Raw genomic sequence first — 20,700 nt, forward strand, 5'->3', positions numbered from 1 at the left:
CAGCCTCATTCTGTGGGGAATAGGTCTGGCTGTTTCCCCTGGTTTGCCATACTTTAGCTATTGAAAAATAGCAGATCTACAAGCTCATTTTTCCAAAAATAGCAGACCTACAAGCTCGTAGCACGGCCCAAGTGGGCCGTGCACCCAGTTTTCACAAAGGGCCCACCCGTGTTAGCCCATATGGGCTTACGTGGGTTTCTAACCGGATCTTAGGTGGTATCCAAATGGGCCATTTTATTTCAGAACCATGTCTGCGCCACCTGTGTTTGCCTATATGGGTTTGAACTGGGATCTGATTGGGCCTTAAGTGGGTACCAGCTGGGCCAATTATACGTGACCCATGTAGGCCACACTTGTGTCCGCCCTCATTGTCTTCCGTCCTGTTTCTATGTTGTCACCTGCTGTCCATTGTTCATTCCTACGGATAGGATGCAGTGCGCCACATTGGCGGTGTTTCCAGTTTTCTGTAGTAGTTTCTTCAAGTGTTCAAATTGTATGACTGGATAGCACTCGATCTGTAGATTCCTACATTACTATCTCCTACGATCAAGGGTTAGGGTTAGGGTACTGAAAATTATCCTCGTTTCTCATCATTTTGGACCGTGGGCTATAGCCCATATCGTACGCCCGTACGGCATACTATAGCACGCCGTTTTTCATCATTTTTGAGGATTTGAAAAAAACGATGGGTTATAGCCCATGTTTTTTTTTATTAAAAAAAAAAAGTTATCCTCGTTTCTCATCATTTTGGACCATGGACATTTTTAGAATCTGATCTCAGGTCAGAATGGGTGAATATAACCATGACCCAAATAAGTGACACAACAGGCAATACACACAGTCACTGAAGTTTTATTTGGTTATTGTGATAAATGCTGATATGGGAACAGTTGGTAAACTGTGTAAGGCTACAGTAGTCAGCAAGATATGAATACATCTTTTATTTTGTGTGGAATTCCATCATTGCATGTGACATTCATTTATTTATACAACAGAGGCATTTATTCCCCTACAACATACAATACAAACAAGCAATAATTACAAAACACTATAAGGCTGATGAAAAAAAAAACATCACAAAATGGTGTGGCAGGTAAAAGCCTTTAAGGAAAATCTGTGGGCATTCAAAGGTTGTCAGAGTTTGAGTCGTTTTTGAGTCGACCACATTTAAGCTGAAGCAAGAAAAAGAAGCGTGTGCATCATTACAGCATAATTTATTTTCTACTGTACATGTAAAATACATTTAAATGACCGGAGAATCAAGTGGCAATGCATTAACATGTACTGCCAAATATAATAATACTGTGCCAGTCTGGTCTAAAAAGTCATAGTATAAGGAATGTTCTGAATCAATGAATACCAGAATGCTTTGTTCTGTTCTGTATCCTTTCAAACATTGTAAATACAAAGCAGTGAATATTTCTAAACTCAATAGAGTGTGCCTGCCAGCCTTTATTAGCTCCGCCCAGCAAACCCCTTTTTTAAGAGCATAATTATATGAAAGAACATTGTGACATTATATGAATGAGAACTTACAGGAATCCATTTGGAATATTTTCATTTAGATCTGAATAGTCTGAATAGCTATCCCATTTTTGGGGGGTTCCCGCCCTTTTGCTGTTAGCATTATGTTATGCTTTAGCTATTGAAAAATAGCAGATCTACAAGCTCATAGCGCGCCACTCGGTGGCGCGCTATGATCTTGTAGATCTGCTATTTTTAGAAAAACCGAAGAACGACTGACATGTAGAAACATGGCTTTTTCAGAAAACTTGTCAGGATGTAGAAGACATTTTTTAGAATCTGATCTCAGGACAGAATGGTTTAAGAGCATAATATATGAAAGAACATTATGAATGAAAACTTAGAGGAATCCATTTGGAATATTTTCATTTAGATCTGAATAGTCTGAATAGCTTGGCCTATAGCCCCCTATAGACCACACAATGTGTGATCGAACGTGTTCCATTGTTTCCCCAGATCAAAATCAAGGGACCACAGAAAAAAGGTAATAATGAAACTGCTCAAACTCGGCACACATGGGGGGGGAAGGATATGGGAGACGGACAGAAACAGTAGCATGAGTGTAGGTTGGGGGGGGGCATTAGTGGAGAGTCTTTCTCACCTTTTAGGGGACGGGGGGGGAGTCGGGGACAGTGTGTCGTGTCTCATCATATGTCGGAGCCTTTCTGCCGGCGTTTGGAGGGCGGGATGAGGCGGTTGGGGAGCATGGGCGGGAGGCCGTGGCCCTCCAGCTTCACCTCGATCAGGTGGCTGGCCAGGGCGAACTCCTCGTCGTCCAGCATGCCGTCGCGGTCCACGTCCGACAGCTTCCAGATGCGCCCGAGCACCGAGTTGGGCAGCCGGGTGCTCACCATCCAGTCCTTGGCCTTGGTGCCGCTCAGCTTGCCCTCGTCGGGCGCCAGGTTGTAGAAGATCTCGTCGTACTTGGGCTTGTCCTTGGTCACCACCCAGACCTCGTCCACGCCGTCCCCGGTCTCCATCGCCTCTCCGCCGCCGCCGTTCATCTCCATGGCGAAGGGGTCGCCCTCCTGGAAGGGCCCGCCGCGCGTGCCCAGGAAGGCCCCGCCCTGCACGCCGGGCAGGTCCCGCTCGTCCAGCTCCTCCTGCCGCAGCAGGGGCATGAGCTGGGCGATGTCGTTGGAGAGCAGCTCGTCCAGCGCCGCCATCAGGTTGGGCTTCAGGGTCTTGAACTTGGTGAAGTCGTGGACCATCAGTTGCTCCTTCGATGTGCAAAAGAAACAAACAGACATCAGTGACGTGCACAGACATTTAGAGGCGAGGTGCTCAAGTGAAAAAGGGCACCTTGTGCAGCGCGTGGAACCGTCCGGTTGCCTTAATAGTGTGAGATTTATAGATTTTTGGGCGCGCATTGATGCTGTCGTACTAATGACTGATTTTACACTTGCTGAAAATAGCCGATCTACAAGCTCGTTGTGAGCTTGTAGATCTGGGTTAACCTACAAGCTCGTAGCGCGCCACCGAGTGGCGCGCTACGAGCTTGTAGGTCTGCTATTTTTTTAAAGTCGTAAAAATGTGGTGCAAATCATTGAATATATATTTCCGAGCAAACATTTTTAACTAAGATATCAATTGGCTTCTCTGGGGGGGTCCCTGGAACTATACATATTTTGAGATGGGGGTTCCGTGGCCCAATAGAGATAATTCTGGGGGTCCTTGACATGAAAAAGGTTGAGCCCCACTGACATAGAAACATGGGTTTTTCAAAAACATATTAGGATTTAGAAGCCTTTTTTTTAATCGACCTCAGTCCAAAAGGGGTTCATTATGTTTTCCATAATGCCAAAGCTACCAAAGCGTGCTAGTGTTTCCCTCACTATAACATTCTCCTTCATGATTCATCCATCTGAAATCCCATCACTATATTAAATGTTAGAGTTGATTCACGTTGCCAAGCAACTAACGTTTCCTGCAGTGACAACAGTAGAGCGTCGCGGTCCCGCCCCCTGGCATGACGACATGACGCCAGGCCCAGGAAATGATCCCACAATGCATTTTTCCCCCAAAGACATTTCAAATCAAAACGTATTTATTTAAAGACGGTTATACGACCGCGGACAAAGCGAACTCAAGGCCGGTCGTGACAAATCATGACAACAAACACAATATTTTGGACCAAACAAATAATTACAAAGAAGAAAAACAACAAAAGTGTTGTATAAACCTGCCGTTTTTTTTCCTCCTTTCTAATTCTTTGTTCGGCCCAAAGAATTGTTGTTTGTTGTCATGATTTGTCACAACTCGAGTTGGCTTTTTGTACGAGGCTTAAAAGGTCTTTAAATAAATACTTTTTGAAAAGTCTATGAGGAAAATGAACGGGGGAATCATTTCCTGGGCCCTGGTGGTAGGGGGGCGGGACTGCGACACTCTATACCTGTGCCATAGAGTAGAAAAAATAGCCAATCTACAAGCTCACACAACACTGGTTATGTGACACGTTGTGAGCGTGTAGATCGGCTATTTTTGGTGGGCATCATAAGATGAAGTAAACTTTGGCTTAACCCTCTAGCACCCAGAGTTGCTTTTTAGCTACAATTTTATTTTAATTAATTACTAAATTTAGTTTTTTTTTTTCTGTTCTTTTTTCACCTAAATGTAATCAGTGATGTTCATTGCAATGCCAATTCAATGCCATTAGTCATGATATTTGCATATAAATACCCCCCACAGAGGCTGAAATTCACACAAATAAAAAATGTTTGGACTCTGTGCAATTTTGAACATTTTTTAACCTAAAACTTTTGACCTTTACCCTAATAAAAGTAGGTAAAATAATTGTAACATATGTTTTTTTGTGATCATTAGAATGTCTAGAACATGTTTTATTCATTATTGTGAAAGATATCCCCCAAATGTAAATTATTAATTTATATAATTATTATATAATTATTATATAATTATTATAAAGTTTTCATCAAACTTTATTTTTTTATTTTTTTAACATCTTTTTTAGTGTCAGTGCTAGTAGTACAAAGTAGTAGTAAGGTTGAAATCTATTTTTTGCAAGTAGAAATTAATGCGGGTGTTAAAGGAGAATTCCATACTAAAAGGCTTTCTTACCTTTCTTTGTAGTTGTTACGTCGCCACCAAAGAGGTCCAGGTGTTATTTTGTGCAAAAGCTCCTTATTGGCTATTTCCCCTACCATAAGCCCTAAATGAATTGCATTGAATTGAATGGGAATTGAATGGGGCTATGGGGTGTTGTGCTAATTCGCTTATTTCCATCGCTCAAAATTATAATTTCTTTGTATATATCCTCTCTTCATAATGTAAATAATATCCCAAGCGGCACACTTTACTACTTCTTTCGATGGAAATAAGCGAACTAGCATAACACCCCATAGCCCCATTCAATTCCCATTCAATGCAATGCAATTCATTTAGGGCTTATGGTAGGGAAAATAGCCAATAAGGAGTTTTTGCACAAAAAAAACACCTGGACCTCTTTGGTGGGGACGTAACAACTACAAAGAAAGGTAAGAAAGATAAGAAAGCATTCTAGCATGGACTTCTCCTTTAAGACCGTTCATCCAGCTCAATTACGTATACTAGCCTAATGTATGTACAGGCAATGGAAATCTACAGAAGTACAGCCAAGAACAACTTATCCACGTTTTTCCCTGCCAACGTACTGGGGCTATACTTGTGTGTGTGCTTTGCTTCCTTCAGGCCGTGTTGCCATGTCTGCTTATTATAAGCGCTTGTTTTTTTCTGTAAAATCACTTGCAAATAAATTATTGGTATAGTGCTGGTTGATGTTTTTTGGGCTTGATTCTAAAGTGTATAGTAGTGGCTTATTTGGGCTTGCTTCCACATTTCTTCACAACAAGGAAACCCAGATGAATACTATATGTAATTGTCCACAGACATCCATCTGCACATATTTTGTGCCTTTTTTATTAAAATGTTTGGATGTACAACCTCAAAATGTGTCGCTGTGAGCTTGTAGATCAGCTATTTTCATTTGTGCTTGTTTTCATAGACCTGTGGCCACTTGGTTTCTCTTGCAAAACTGGCAACACAGCAAGAGAAAGAGGAACTTATGCGCGCACACACACAAACGCAAAGAAGACTTATGGGCTATATTAATATGAAAAATGTGGATACAAAGACAATATTTACCTGCATCTTAGCAGCGTCGGGGAAGTCTCCGGGGGAGATGTGATGCTGAAGCTGGATCTTGGCGAAGATGACGGGCAGCTGGTAGATGAGGTTCTTCTTCTTGTTGTCTTTGCGGAAGACGGAGGGCATCTCCTGCTTCAGGTGGCTGATGATGTGGGCGTGAACCTGGATAACAGTGATGGGATTTCAGACGGATGAAGGAGAATGTTAATAATAATAATAATAATAATAGCTCAGATTTATATAGCGCTTTTCTAAATACCCAAAGCGCTTTACAAGGGAACACTAGGAACAGACTTTATTAAGAGAAAAAAAACAAAGTAAAACATAACAGATACAGGGTTAAAAGATAAAAGGATAAACGAGACGTCAACTGGGGAAAGCTATTTTGAAGAGGTGGGTTTTGAGTGAGGTTTTGAAAGAGAGGAGAGAGGGAGCAACTCTGAGATGGTTTAGGGAGTTCATTCCAGAGTTTGGGGGCCGAAACGTAGAAGGCCCTGTCCCCCCAGGTGCGGTACTTGGCCTTATATAGTGAGTGAAACACTAGCACACTTCAGTATAGCTTTGGCATTATATGGGAAACATATTCTAAAAATGTCTTCTACACATCCTGACAGTTTTCTGGAAAAAAAAGCCATGATTCTATGTCGGTCGTTCTTCGATTTAAAAAAAATAGCAGACCTATACAAGCTCGTAGCGCACCATGAGCTTGTAGATCTGCTATTTTTCAATAGCTACATTATAACATAATGTTATAAAAACACCAAAAGGGGATAACCAACCACAGAGCTTGGGAGAGGTTTTTTTACTCTGGGGAAAACGGTGTTAAATCAAACTTCATATAAATGATAAAAAGATCACACCCGTGTGAAATGAGCGGTGCGGGCTGCTCGACAATGGCCCGTTAGGCTGCTTAACAGTGAGGCCCCTTTTCCACCGGTTGGTTCCCAATGGGAACCGGTTCAGTTCTTTTGGGTTTTTAGTCCATGAGCCAGAGCTCCAAAAATTGGTGGGCAAACTCTGTATTACCTGCATGTAAACCCTGTATTAAATTGTTTATAGGATCAATACAAGTAAATTAATACATGATAACCCTTCCACAGTAGTAGCTTTTTCATATTTTTTATTATTTTGCATATTTTCCTACATAATGCTTAATTTGCATATTTAAAAATGTAAAATTTGTAATACAATAAATCATTGTCTTCGTGTAAGTACTCAATTGGGGAAGTTTAATGGTGATAACAATCTAATATAGGTATGGTAGTGGTTTTGCTCCACTCAATTCATAATTAACGTTTCAATTTTGGAGCTCTTGGACTAAGAACCAAAAATAACTGAACCGGTTCCCACATGGGAACCAACCGGTGGAAAAGGGGCCTGTGTGACCCGAATCGAACCCCAATAAACTGCAGGGGTCAATGCCCAATGGGTCGTACCCCAAACATACAGACAGACAGACAGACAGACAGACAGACAGACAGACAGACAGACAGACAGACAGACAGACAACCCACCCGGACCAGGCGTGCCCTCTTCACCAGGTCGTTGAGCTTGCGCAGGGCGGCGTTGCGCGGCAGGTTCTGGATGTCGTTGAACAGGTCCTCCTCCTCCAGCTCGAACAGCCGGCGGTTGTCGGCCACCAGCAGCGGCTCGGACCAGAAGGACCCGATGTAGACGCGCAGGACCTCGGGCGTCCCGAACACCTTGCCCAGCGACCACATGAGGGCGCCGTAGACGCGCATCAGCTGCTGCGTGTCCACCATGTCGGCCTTGATGTCGAGCAGAAGGTTATAACAGTTAAAGGTATATTCAGTGATTTCACTCAAAAAAACGTAGGTTTCGTTTTTGGCTGTGGGACCTAAAAGCCTTCGTCCAATCAGGATAGAGAGTCAAAAACGAAACCTACGGTTTTTTTGACCCCCAGGGGTTAACTGGGGACAGGGAGGAACTCCTTATATGGTCAGCACACTCTATCGTAGAGAGGATCACAACAAAACAAAAAAATAAGTGATATTTGAATTAAGTGAAATCACTGACTCTACCTTTAACTGAAACTAATAAAAACTAAAACTTGTATTGTGTGTCCTCAAAACTAACTAAAACTAACTGAAATTATAGACAAAATACCCGTAGTTTTTTTTTATCAATATTTATATGCCTTTCGGATATTTATAATATAAATCCTTTTAAATTCATTCGATTCATTTCCTCATTTCTCCAACAGTTTTCAGCACCGTACGGCAGCATGTAGACCACGCTAACCCTAACCCACAAATAAACCAAAGTACGAAAAAAACTCAAACTAAACTATAGCTAAACTAAAACTAAACTAAAACGAAGCATTTCACCAAAATAAAAACTAGCAAACACGCTCTAAAAACGAACTAAAAACGAACTGAATTACAAAAAAAACTAAAACTAAACTATAATGAAAAAAAACCAAAACTCTTCTAACCTTGTTGAGCACGACGCGGAGCTTGTCCTCGTTGCCGCGCAGGGCGCCGATGGCCTCGGAGAACTCGTCCGAGATCTCCAGCTTGTGGGCGTCGAAGAGGAGGATGATGCGGTCCACGCGCTCAGCGAACCAGCGCAGCACGGCCGGGAAGTCGTAGCCTTGTGTGAGAGGAGAGAGGGAAGAAGAAGAAGAAGGTGACTTCGCTGTTGTGTAGGCTCCGATACAATGAGTGCACATACAGGCAGTGTTGTTTTTGGCAGCAAATTTCTATTTTAGTTTAGTCATAGTCTTTGGACTGAAACTTCATTTAGTTTCACATTTTAGTCACCAGGAATGTCTTAGTGTTAGTCTAGTTTTAGTCGACTAAATGTCATAAGATTTTAGTCGACTAAATATAGTTGTGTCTTAGTTTTAGTCATCGTAGCTTATAGTTTTCATTTAGTTTCCATTCGTTTTTGTCAGTGGAAATAGGTAGTCGACGAACATTTTTCGTCTTAGTTTTAGTCGACGAAAACAACACTGCAATGAATGCACATACAGACCTACATGGACATGCAGTATATGTATGCACGCACGCACATGCACACTCACACTCACACGCACACGCACACACACAGTTTCACAGAGTGACACCTTGGTACGTCAAAGTATGTTGTATAATTAGGCTTTACACACACCCACACACAGTATAGTCCGGCAGCCGGGGGTTATGGGGTGGGAAATTTGGTATATAGTTTGTTTTTTATTGGCCTAAAATTTTGTCTATATGGTATATTATACATTCATGAATCCACTTGCTGACCGGATGTCGGTAATTGCCCAATGCCGTCAGCCGGTCAGCAAGTGGATTCATGAATGTCGTAGACAATATTTTAGGCCAATAAAAAAAGACAATACCAAATGTCCCACTTCCCAGTCCGGAAGCCTGACTACAGAGAGAGGGGAGGAGGTTAAGTAACATACAGTAGAGAAAGGGGAGAAGGTTAACTAACATACAGTAGACACAAACCCTTCTCAGCTCCTTTGTTTTCCTTTGAACCTCACTGGACCCCCCTCTTATCTAGTTCACATTCTATCGTATCTACATTCCTGTACCTGAGCCTCTGATCGGCGATCGCGGCCCCCAACCTTGGACATGTTACAACTTTGAACAAAAAAAGTTCCTTGACTTTAAAGTGCAAATTATCTAATATGATACTTCCATACTATAGTATTGTTTGTGCGTGTATGTCCGTGTGTGTATGTCCGTGTGTGGGGGTGGGTGTGTGCGTTTGTGCGCATATCTTTTTTTTAAAATATTTTTTATCCCACGATTTTGCAACCCATTTTTTCACCCAGTGTCATTTATCTAATGTAATCCTGGGCGCTACACTTCCTCTGCCAACCTGGGGGGGGGGGCAGCGGACTGACCTCATGCTTCCCTGTATGCATGAGGAGTCCAAGCTGCTTCTTTTCACCTGACGGGGGGGACGGGGGGGGGGGGGGGGGGGGAGTTTCCCCGGCCGGACGTAGCACGTGGGAGGAACACGTTATTCCGATCAGTTCCTTTCCCCTCCATCAGGCGCCCCGGCTGGCCAGGGGGAGGTAGTTTAAAGACCAGGATTACTGCATGTTTTTGTGAGGGTATACCTACAGTACCCTAGGGGTGTGTGTGTGCATACCAACATGATACACATTTAATGTTGTTAGTTGCTCATGCACAATGACTTTAAGTGATAGCAGATCGACTGAATGAACCAAATTTTAAAAAAGTGGGTGGAGGATTTGAAAAAGTAAAAACGACTATACGGATAAGATGGATGACGATGAGGCATGGCGAGTATTATAGGGTTTATAGTCTCGCACTACTTCCAGATGTGCAAGTGGAATTTGCTTCTCTTCCTCTGTCTATAATTATTGCCTCTTTGTTTACCTCACCCTGCCTCCGTAGCCAAGTGTTATTGTGACACAGAACGAAGAGGATGTCAGTCACCAAATGAGTTAGCCAGGTGTGACAGTTTAGGATGACGATGATGATGATGAGCGTGTGAAGTCGAAGCTTTTCAGGGACGTGCGTCTCTTCTCCTGCTGGTTGTTCCCTTCCCCCCATCATGCCCCTCGCCTCACCTTTCCCAAAGCCTTTCTCACCTCTGCTCACTCTCTGCTTGGCTCCGGACAGGATGCCCGGAGTGTCGATTATGCTGATGCTCTCCAGGACCTGGTTGGGAATCTGGGCGCACTGGAACCTGGAAAAACAGACAGGAGAGAAGAGAGAGGGGAACACTGACTCACACTGACACTGACACGCACACACGCATCTTATGACAGCTACTTCTGGAATGATCCCGTGGTATGGGAGGTCACCGAGGTGGGATTCGCTTCAAATGCTTTCCGTTGAAAGCCAAAGGGGGGGTGCATGGTGGAAGGAATCTTAATCATGTGAAATATGGTTATCTGTTATCAGGGCCGTGGCTAGGTGAATGTGTTTCCAAGGAGCACACACACACACACACACACACACACACACACACACACCCCTCCCCGTTCCGCATGCATGCGAGGTCTATTGTGTAGAAGCCTTCATCTCGTTGCTTCAGGGCTTCCTGGTGGAAAATGGCCACCAGTGCCAGAATCAAAAACAATAAGGGGCACTAATGATGTGAGGCTTAGAACAACAGTGCGTCTTCCTGTGGCTGACGAGCTTAACCCATTCTGACCTGAGATCAGATTCATACGAGGTTTCCACTAGGACACACACTGGTCTGATGAACCCATTCTGACCTGAGATCAGATTCTAGAAAAATGTCAGTCGTTCTTCGATTTTTCAAAAATAGCAGACCTACAAGCTCGTAGCGCGCCACTCGGTGGCGCGCTATGAGCTTGTAGATCTGCTATTTTTCAATAGCTAAAGCACGACATGATGCTATCACCAAAATGGGTTCCCGTTCAGAATGGGTTAACGAGCCCACCGGCCCATACCGGTTTCCCAGAACGGGAAGTCAAAGCAAAAAGGGAGAGAGACGCAAAACATGATCACAAACACCCCGCGGAGGTGGTGAGGGACTCCCTTTGGAAAAAAAGGAAAGCTAAAAAGAATGAAACAAACAGAAAAAAACTGGCGTCAGAGCTTTTTTTACTGAACCCTTTCTTTCTCTAAGTGGAAACCCGTCGTCTAACATGAGCTCATGAGTGTTTCAATAACATTTTTTGGCCTAGCTGTCCTGTTTTTTTGGGACATTACGTGTCCCATTAACGGAGACTAGTCTGGGGCTTCATTGTGTGAAAGGCATGCTGGGGTCTTCCAACGATTTGGTTTAGGGGGATTACATCAATGAAACAACATTATACCCACACAGAGCTGGCAGTCTAGTAGCCCATTCTGTGCGGGAACCCCCTTTTGGTGTTAGCATTATGTTATGCTTTAGCTATTGAAAAATAGCAGATCTACAAGCTCATAGCGCGCCACTCGGTGGCGCGCTATGAGCTTGTAGATCTGCTATTTTTGAAAAATCGAAGAACGACTGACATAGAAACATAGCTTTTTCAGAAAACTTTTTAAAATGTTTAGAATCTGATCTCAGGTCAGAATGGTCTAGAGAGTAAACAGAGCTGGTGGGGGGGGAAGCGCAACATGTGTTACGTTTCTCTCGCACGGAGAAAACAAAAACCTACTGCAGTCAAGTGGCGTCATCTGTTTGTCTTTGAACTTGGAGCGTCCACACGGAACAGAGCCCTCTGACCTTGCCTTTGAACCCGGAGTACATTGCAAAGCTCCCTCTCTCTCTGCGTACATGAGCTTTCATCGCCCCCTCTTCGGGTGATGTCTCTCCTCTTTCTCCACTTTTTTCCACAAATAACCCGTTTAGACCGTCCCGAGAAGAGATTCTTTATACAAAATGCCGTCGAAATCCCATGACAGTTTTCTGAAAATCCTGTCGTTCTCAGACATTTTCACGGCAAGGAACGCCCAAAAATGTCATTGGCCGCCGACCCCCCATCCGAAAATATGTTGTTCCAGTGACCCCCCCCACCCCCAAGAAGCAAAGATTTGAGTTAAAAACACTCTGAAAGAATATATACAATCTTTGTATTCAAAGATTTGCAACACATTTTCAAAGATTTTTCAAAAATAGCTAAGATATAACACAATGCTTAAAACGCCAAAAGGTGTTCCCGTTCAGAATGGGATAAGGCAAGTGACTCCCCACTTTGAAATTTGGCACCGAGACTCTAAAATTCCATAGAGCTAAAAAAGCTGGCTCTCTCTCTCTCTCTCTCTCTCTCTGCCGTTATCTCTCCTTTCCCTGCTCCCCCTCGGGGAGAGCGACGAGGGATATCAACTCTCACTTTCGGGGCTCCTGGTTCCTTGCTTTCATCGTCCTTATGTTAGTGGCTCTAGTGGGGGGGATGGGGTGGGGGGAGGGGGGGATGCTTTCAATATCCCCCTCTCGGGCATTCATTTCCAACGCCAGTGGGGACGTGATTTAAAACCCATTTAGGCCTGACGTCGAAAATGTCTTCATAATCCTGACAGTTTTCTGAAATCCCTTTTTCTATATCTAGTGGTTCTCAATCTACTTCATGTCAAGGGGACCCCAAAAACTATATCTGTAACTGGCCGCCGACCCCCATCTGATAATATGTTGTTCCAGGGACCCCCCCCACCAGAAGCAAAGATTTGAGTTTAAAACGTACGTTTGAAAGAATTTATGTTCAAAGACGTGCGCCACATTTTCACGATTTCTCAAAAACAGTAGATCCACAAGCTCATAGGTGCCACGCTATACGAGCTTGTAGATCTGCTATTTCCCGAAAGCTAAAAGGATATACAGAATGCTTAATAATAATAAAACACCAAAAGGGGCTCCCGTATACAGAATGGGTCGATAATGCAAAAAACGAACCGGGGCAATTTTAATGGTGACGGAGACGCAAGGCGGGCAGTGGAGCCACCCTTCATTGATTAAAAAGGGAACATTCTGTGACGCTGACGTGCCCGGTGCAGCCCCGGTGTTACTCTCTCCCGCGATGTTAAGTTACACTTATTTCCCGTTAATAACCTGGGTAAAATGTGCGGTATTGGGAGGTAAATGGGGAGACACTTTATTGTGAAGGGTCGACAGGATGAGGGGGTGTTGTTACAGCGTAATTGTCGAGACTAATGATTGCGCGCGATATTGAACAAATCTAAACTATTTGTATCAATATGCCTGTATCAACAGGATAATGATGTCACATTAGGTATATATGGAGGCCTCATATTTGGTCTTGAAACGGGCCTCCAGATTCCTAAGTCCGCCCCTGCCTCTCTCCCATGCACTCACCTGTTGAGGAAGGTGTTGCCACTCTCTCTCTCCCATGCACTCACCTGTTGAGGAAGGTGTTGCCACTCTCTCTCTCTCCCATGCACTCACCTGTTGAGGAAGGTGTTGCCACTCTCTCTCTCTCCCATGCACTCACCTGTTGAGGAAGGTGTTGCCTCTCTTTCTCTCCCATGCACTCACCTGTTGAGGAAGGTGTTGCCACTCTCTCTCCCATGCACTCACCTGTTGAGGAAGGTGTTGCCACTCTCTCTCTCTCTCTCTCTCCCATGCACTCACCTGTTGAGGAAGGTGTTGCCTCTCTTTCTCTCCCATGCACTCACCTGTTGAGGAAGGTGTTGCCACTCTCTCTCCCATGCACTCACCTGTTGAGGAAGGTGTTGCCACTCTCTCTCTCTCTCTCTCTCCCATGCACTCACCTGTTGAGGAAGGTGTTTCCACTCTCTCTCTCTCTCTCTCTCTCTCCCATGCACTCACCTGTTGAGGAAGGTGTTGCCACTCTCTCTCTCCCATGCACTCACCTGTTGAGGAAGGTGTTGCCTCTCTTTCTCTCCCATGCACTCACCTGTTGAGGAAGGTGTTGCCACTCTCTCTCTCTCTCTCCATGCACTCACCTGTTGAGGAAGGTGTTGTCTCTCTCTCTCTCTCTCTCTCTCTCCCATGCACTCACCTGTTGAGGAAGGTGTTACCACTCTCACTCTCTCTCTCTCTCCCATGCACTCACCTGTTGAGGAAGGTGTTGCCACTCTCTCTCTCTCCCATGCACTCACCTGTTGAGGAAGGTGTTGCCACTCTCTCTCTCCCATGCACTCACCTGTTGAGGAAGGTGTTGCCACTCTCTCTCTCTCCCATGCACTCACCTGTTGAGGAAGGTGTTGCCACTCTCTCTCTCTCCCATGCACTCACCTGTTGAGGAAGGTGTTGCCACTCTCTCTCTCCCATGCACTCACCTGTTGAGGAAGGTGTTGCCACTCTCTCCATGCACTCACCTGTTGAGGAAGGTGTTGCCACTCTCTCTCTCCCATGCACTCACCTGTTGAGGAAGGTGTTGCCACTCTCTCTCTCTCTCCCATGCACTCACCTGTTGAGGAAGGTGTTGCCACTCTCTCTCTCTCTCTCTCTCCCATGCACTCACCTGTTGAGGAAGGTGTTGCCACTCTCTCTCTCTCTCCCATGCACTCACCTGTTGAGGAAGGTGTTGCCACTCTCTCTCTCTCTCCCATGCACTCACCTGTTGAGGAAGGTGTTGCCACTCTCTCTCTCTCTCCCATGCACTCACCTGTTGAGGAAGGTGTTGCCACTCTCTCTCTCTCTCCCATGCACTCACCTGTTGAGGAAGGTGTTGCCACTCTCTCTCTCTCTCCCATGCACTCACCTGTTGAGGAAGGTGTTGCCACTCTCTCTCTCTCTCCCATGCACTCACCTGTTGAGGAAGGTGTTGCCACTCTCTCTCTCTCTCTCTCTCCCATGCACTCACCTGTTGAGGAAGGTGTTGCCACTCTCTCTCTCTCTCTCTCTCCCATGCACTCACCTGTTGAGGAAGGTGTGCTCAGGGGTAGAGTGCCTGGATGGGAACCGCAAGGTTGCCAGTTCGAACCCGGGCTCCCCCAGAGTTACTGTCGAAGTGTCCTTGAGCAAGACACTGAACCCCTAATTGCTCCCGATGTGCTAGTTGGTGCCTTGCATGGTTTCCGCTGCCATCGGTGTATGAATGGGTGAATGTAATGCACAATCTATGTAAAGCGCCTTGGATAAAGGCGCTATATAAATGCACCATTTACCTGTTGAGGAAGGTGTTGCCACTCTCTCTCCCATGCACTCACCTGTTGAGGAAGGTGTTGCCACTCTCTCTCTCTCTCTCTCCCATGCACTCACCTGTTGAGGAAGGTGTTGCCACTCTCTCTCCATGCACTCACCTGTTGAGGAAGGTGTTGCCACACTCTCTCTCTCCCATGCACTCACCTGTTGAGGAAGGTGTTGCCACTCTCTCTCTCTCTCCCATGCACTCACCTGTTGAGGAAGGTGTTGTCTCTCTCTCTCTCTCTCTCTCTCCCATGCACTCACCTGTTGAGGAAGGTGTTACCACTCTCACTCTCTCTCTCTCTCCCATGCACTCACCTGTTGAGGAAGGTGTTGCCACACTCTCTCTCTCCCATGCACTCACCTGTTGAGGAAGGTGTTGCCACTCTCTCTCTCTCTCCCATGCACTCACCTGTTGAGGAAGGTGTTGCCACTCTCTCTCTCTCTCCCATACACTCACCTGTTGAGGAAGGTGTTGCCACTCTCTCTCTCTCTCCCATGCACTCACCTGTTGAGGAAGGTGTTGCCACTCTCTCTCTCTCTCCCATGCACTCACCTGTTGAGGAAGGTGTTGCCACTCTCTCTCTCTCCAATGCACTCACCTGTTGAGGAAGGTGTTTCCAAAGGGGTTGAGCTTGCGGAAGGGCTTGTTGGGGTCCACGATCAGGGCGTTGCCGGGGATCACGCCCTCCACCTCGCCGTGCATGATGGCGGTGAAGCAGTCGGTGGTGGGCTCGGGTCCCACCCTGCTCCCAGGTATGTCCTGCTCCAGCAGGTACCTGCAGGTAAATACTTCCTTAATGTAAACGTAAAGTCCACACCCACAACACCAGAGGGAGTGCAACAAACCATGTACAATCCAAGATTCGGCACAAACAAGGGACTAAATTCTTTTCGCTCCTATGCCACCAAAATGTGGAACGCCCTACCAACAGTCATTAAGACATGTGAATCCCTTGACTCCTTCAAAACCGCTCTCAAAGGGCACCTACGGACGGCTGCAATTCGAAACGGGCCCCCGTAAAATCTGAATCCCCCCTCCACCGCCCACCCGTTTTGTATATGTTTCTTTTCCCCTTTTGCTTCCTTTATGATGAATTCCTGTTCTGTTCTTTAACTATATAGAAGTGTCTATTTGTACGTCTCTAAATGTTTTGATGAATTGAACATGGTGGACCCTCTTGTAAACAAGTTTAATGCTTAATTGGGTCGTCCACTCACAGTTAACAGTCTTTGTATTGAGTTTGTGCTTGAAATGTATTGTAATTCTGCAAACTGTTAATAAATATTTCAATCAATCAAATTCAAACCTGTCAGCCACAGGCAGTGGGCGGGAGAAAAAGTACTCGAATGTTTTTATTTTAACCCATTTAGGCCTGACCTCGAAATTAAATTTAAAAAAAATCTTCTAAATCCTCCAGTTTTCAGAAATAAATATTTTCACGGTTTTTCCAAAAATAGCAGACCTATACAAGCTCGTAGCGCGCCACTCTGTGGCGTGCTATGAGCTTGTAGATCTGCTATTTTTCTATAGCTAAATTATAACGTAATGTTTAAAACACCAAAAGGCCAAAATGTAAAAGTATCAATACTGCAATGTATAGAACTAGTCCGTATACAAGTAAAAGATTAAAAAAAAGTAAAAAAAATACGAAGGTATTGGTATTGAAATGTACTTAAAGTACAAAAAGTTAAAGTACTCATTGTGCAGAATGCCCCATTTCACAAGTTCAAGTTCAAAAGTATTAAAGAAAATACAAAGTAACTAAAGTTTTCAAATAAAGGACCGGTAGTGGAGTAAAAGTACAATAATTGGATCTAAGATGTAGTGGAGTAGAAGTACTGTAGAAGGAAAAGTATTGGAAATTGGAAATAATCAAGTAAAGTACAATTAACTCATGTACTTAAATAAGTAAATCAAATGTACTTATTTATTTTCTTCCCACCAGTGGTCACAGGAACAGCTAAAGTGCACCATATAAGGACCATACATACAGACCATTCTTGTTTAATTAAGGCTTCAGTCATATCATATTGCATTATAAAGAGGCCATTCTCTGCATGTTTAAACTTTAAACAGTTTGTTTAAACTTTGTTTAAACTTTCTCCAGGGGTCATTAAAACAAGCATCAGAACCAGAACCAAGTCATGGGCGTATTTTCATAGACATAACAAAACCCCCACGCACTGATATTTAGTGTGTCAGGTTACCCATTTCAAGCCAGTTTCAAGTCTCTGCAAGTAGCAGAATCCAATGGCTTCCTCGAAAGTTAACAACTTAGGCTACTTACAGTACAGTACAGTACAGTAACTAATGTGTCAATAATATGTTCATGCATTTATTTCAACTAGTGTTTGATGTTAGCCACGCAGCACTAGGGCTTTCACTTCTAGTGATTTTTACTAGTTGACTAGTTGCCTAGTTGATTAGTCGACTAGTTGTTATCTAGGCCTACCTATTATGTAAAACAAAATATATATAATAATAATAATAATAATAATAGTTGTACATTTAAAAACTGTGTACATTGGTGACTTTAACTATAATCTAGCTGATCTTGAGGCCTACAAGATTGTTGGTACTACTCAACTAGTACCAACAAGGTGGACTAGTGGATTTACTAGTCGACTAGTTGACTAGTTGCTTAACCCATTTTGGACTGAAGTCGATTAAAAGATGTCTTCTAAATCCTAACATTTGACACTGAAAAACCCATGTTTATCTATGTCAGTGGGGCTCAACCTTTTTCATGTCAAGGGACCCCCAGAATTATCTCTATTGGGCCACGGACCCCCATCACAAAATATGTAGTTCCAGGGACCCCCCCCCCCAGAAGCCAATATTTTAGTTAAAAATGTTCACTCTGAAATATATATATTCAAAGATTTGTGCCACATTTTCACAATTTTTCAAAAACAGCAGACCTACATAGCCCCGTTCAATTCCCATTCAATGCAATGCAATTCATTGAGGGCTTATGGTAGGGAAAATAGCCAATAAGGAGTTTTTGCACAAAAAAAACACCTGGACCTCTTTGGTGGGGACGTAACAACTACAAAGAAAAATAAGAAAGATAAGAAAGCATTCTAGCATGGAATTCTCCTTTAAAGAATGCAGCTCTGTTGTGAGTTCTGAGTTAATTGTATCAATGAGCCTTTAGCCAATGGGATGCTCCTTGCCATGTTGCTTAGCAACTCATATTGTCTGGGGGGGGGGGGGGGGGTTTGCTGCTGGCAGTGTGAAGTGAAGCTATACACGCTACGACGACGTCTCTCTTACTTGATGAAGGTGGTCTTCCCGGTGGAGTACTGTCCCACCACCAGGACCATGGGCTTGTTGTCGAAGTCGGCGTCCTCCAGACTCTGGGAGTGGAAGTCGTTGAAGCAGTAGTGCTCCTCCAGGGGCAGGAGCTTCTTCTTGTAGAGGGTCTTGAGCCCCTCGGTCACGGTGCGGACCACCTCGGGTGCCTTCTTCACGTCTTTCCTCCCCCAGCGCGACATGGTTGGGACTGGCCATGTATGAAAGAAACACAACAAAAAAAAGAATAAGCTTCTATTCGGAAACTTATAGGACCACTTCACCACTTTTAAACCTATTTTCATATAATAGGGTCCTCACTAATAAATGAAAAAATGGCACGATTCTTTTCTACTCGGTCTGTGTCTCATAGGAGGGCTGTGGGCAGTTTAGAAACCGTCTTCCAGTGACATCTTCATTAGGCAGATTTTAAACAACATTTTTTTTACAAAAATGTTTAGATTTGTATTATCGTGAGAACCATTTTCGCATTGCAACTTTTCAGGACTAGAAAGCCTGCCGTTTCTATTAGCTTGTATTCCCCATCGATGATGTCACTGGAGGACGGTTTCTGAACCGGGCCCACAGCCCTCCTATATGAGACACAGACCCTTTTTTCATGATTATTAGTGAGGACCTATTATATGAAGATAGGTTGAAAAGTGGTGGAGTGGTCCTTTAATCCATTTGGACCTGAGGCCGATCCTAAAAAAAAGTGTCTTCTAAATCCTACCTTTTAAGTTTTCTGTAAAAACAAAACAATCATATAAATAATGTTGCTGTTGTCTGTATGTCGGGTGGTGGAAACCTCACACGTCCAAAACTGTTACATTTCAGGAGTTCAAATAAAACAAATCAACAAGATCAACAAGCTCAAAACGTCGTGCATCGCGCACCGCATTTCGAGGTTTCGGGATCTGCTATCGTTTGACACTTTTGTGAAGCTGTATAGTGTGATCAAGTATAGGGCAAATTGATTTACAAAAAAACAGTGACGATATATAAGTATAGCCTTTGCCGAGCCATGAGGCCCATAGGGGGCAGGAGCCTATCTCCTGTTTCAGGGATATATAGCAATACTTAAAATGACACAGAGGCGCGTTCCCATCTTGAAAACAGGTACAGTATATAACAAGTTTAACAACATAGGTGTGTAACATGTCTAAAATGAGTTCTATAGCTCCGTATAGCTTCGTGCAATGATCATTAAGAGGTGTTTTTATTTTGTGGTTCTTTTCTAATATAGAACCAAAATGTGTCCATGTGGAATCTCTCGGGGGGGACCATATACATACAGTCTCACACTAATGAGCCACAGGATATTTTCAGAACATGTTTATATTGCATGTAGAGGTCATCCTGTCACTGTAAGTCATCCGTGTGTCTGAGTTGTACCTTTTTAAGTCTCTGGGTCCTGCGTTTCCTGCTGCGGAATCTTCGAGGGCCTTCAGATGTTTCCTGTGTTTATGCGAGCGTCGTTTCACTCGTCCCCGCGGCCCACGAACTCAAAGCGCTGAAAGCGGACGATAGGGCCTTGGATTGGATCTGACGTCGACTAGGCCTTTTGATGGTCGTCTGACTCTGCGACGACTTCAGAAAGCAGAAAGAAAACAACATGGTCATGAATATCGCTCCCCCACCCCAAAAAAAGGTCAAAGTGTCTCGCTCTTTCTCCGTTTTTTCCCACAAATAACCCATTTAGACCCGAGAAAAGATTCTACAATTTTCTGAAAATCCAGTCGTTTTCATTTTCATGTCAAGGACCCCCCAAAAATGTAATTGGCCGCCGACCGACCCCCCATCCGAAAATACGTTGTTCCAGTGACCAGTTGTTCCTGGTCTGCTCAAAAATAGCAGACCTATACAAGCTTGTAGCACTGCTATGAGCTTGTAGATCTGCTATTTTTCAATAGCTAAATTATAACATACCACTCTTCGTCTTCTTCGTCTGTGGAGCAATGTACAGTACACTAACATAGAGTTACAGTTGAGAGGTCTGCTATAGGACCTTTCTTGGTGGATGACGTGGAATATGGGGGAAGCCTTTTAGCCCACCGGGAGGGAGACTGTGGGGCATTTGTCAAGAGTGAATGTGCTTGGAAAAAGCTGGTGTTTCATGGTGGAAAACACTTACACACATGCCCCACCCCGGCCGGCAGGCAGCGTTCACATTTGCAAAG

The 20,700-nt window shown here is 44.2% G+C and overlaps 1 protein-coding gene across 2 annotated transcripts; it reads right to left on the reverse strand.

The window, feature by feature from the left end:
* Window positions 1–836: 836 nt before the first annotated feature.
* On the reverse strand, window positions 837–20,057 carry ehd2b (EH-domain containing 2b). Of its 2 annotated transcripts, none has more exons than XM_080771554.1 (8): window positions 19,916–20,057; window positions 18,503–18,731; window positions 15,825–16,001; window positions 10,250–10,347; window positions 8,123–8,280; window positions 7,182–7,436; window positions 5,665–5,829; window positions 837–2,744 (listed from the first exon to the last, which is right to left on the reverse strand). In XM_080771554.1, exons 2-8 carry the CDS (start codon window positions 18,721–18,723, stop codon window positions 2,172–2,174), a joined length of 1,647 nt encoding a protein of 548 aa, XP_080627680.1. In that variant the 5' UTR covers window positions 18,724–18,731; window positions 19,916–20,057; the 3' UTR covers window positions 837–2,171. The 2 variants fall into 2 exon arrangements, with proteins under 2 accessions (XP_080627680.1, XP_080627679.1); XM_080771553.1 differs by having other exon boundaries at window positions 10,229–10,347.
* Window positions 20,058–20,700: the final 643 nt, after the last annotated feature.

The sequence above is a fragment of the Protomyctophum bolini genome (genome assembly GCF_963924005.1).
Source record: "Protomyctophum bolini genome assembly, chromosome: 9".
NCBI classification, from domain to species: Eukaryota; Metazoa; Chordata; class Actinopteri; order Myctophiformes; family Myctophidae; genus Protomyctophum; species Protomyctophum bolini.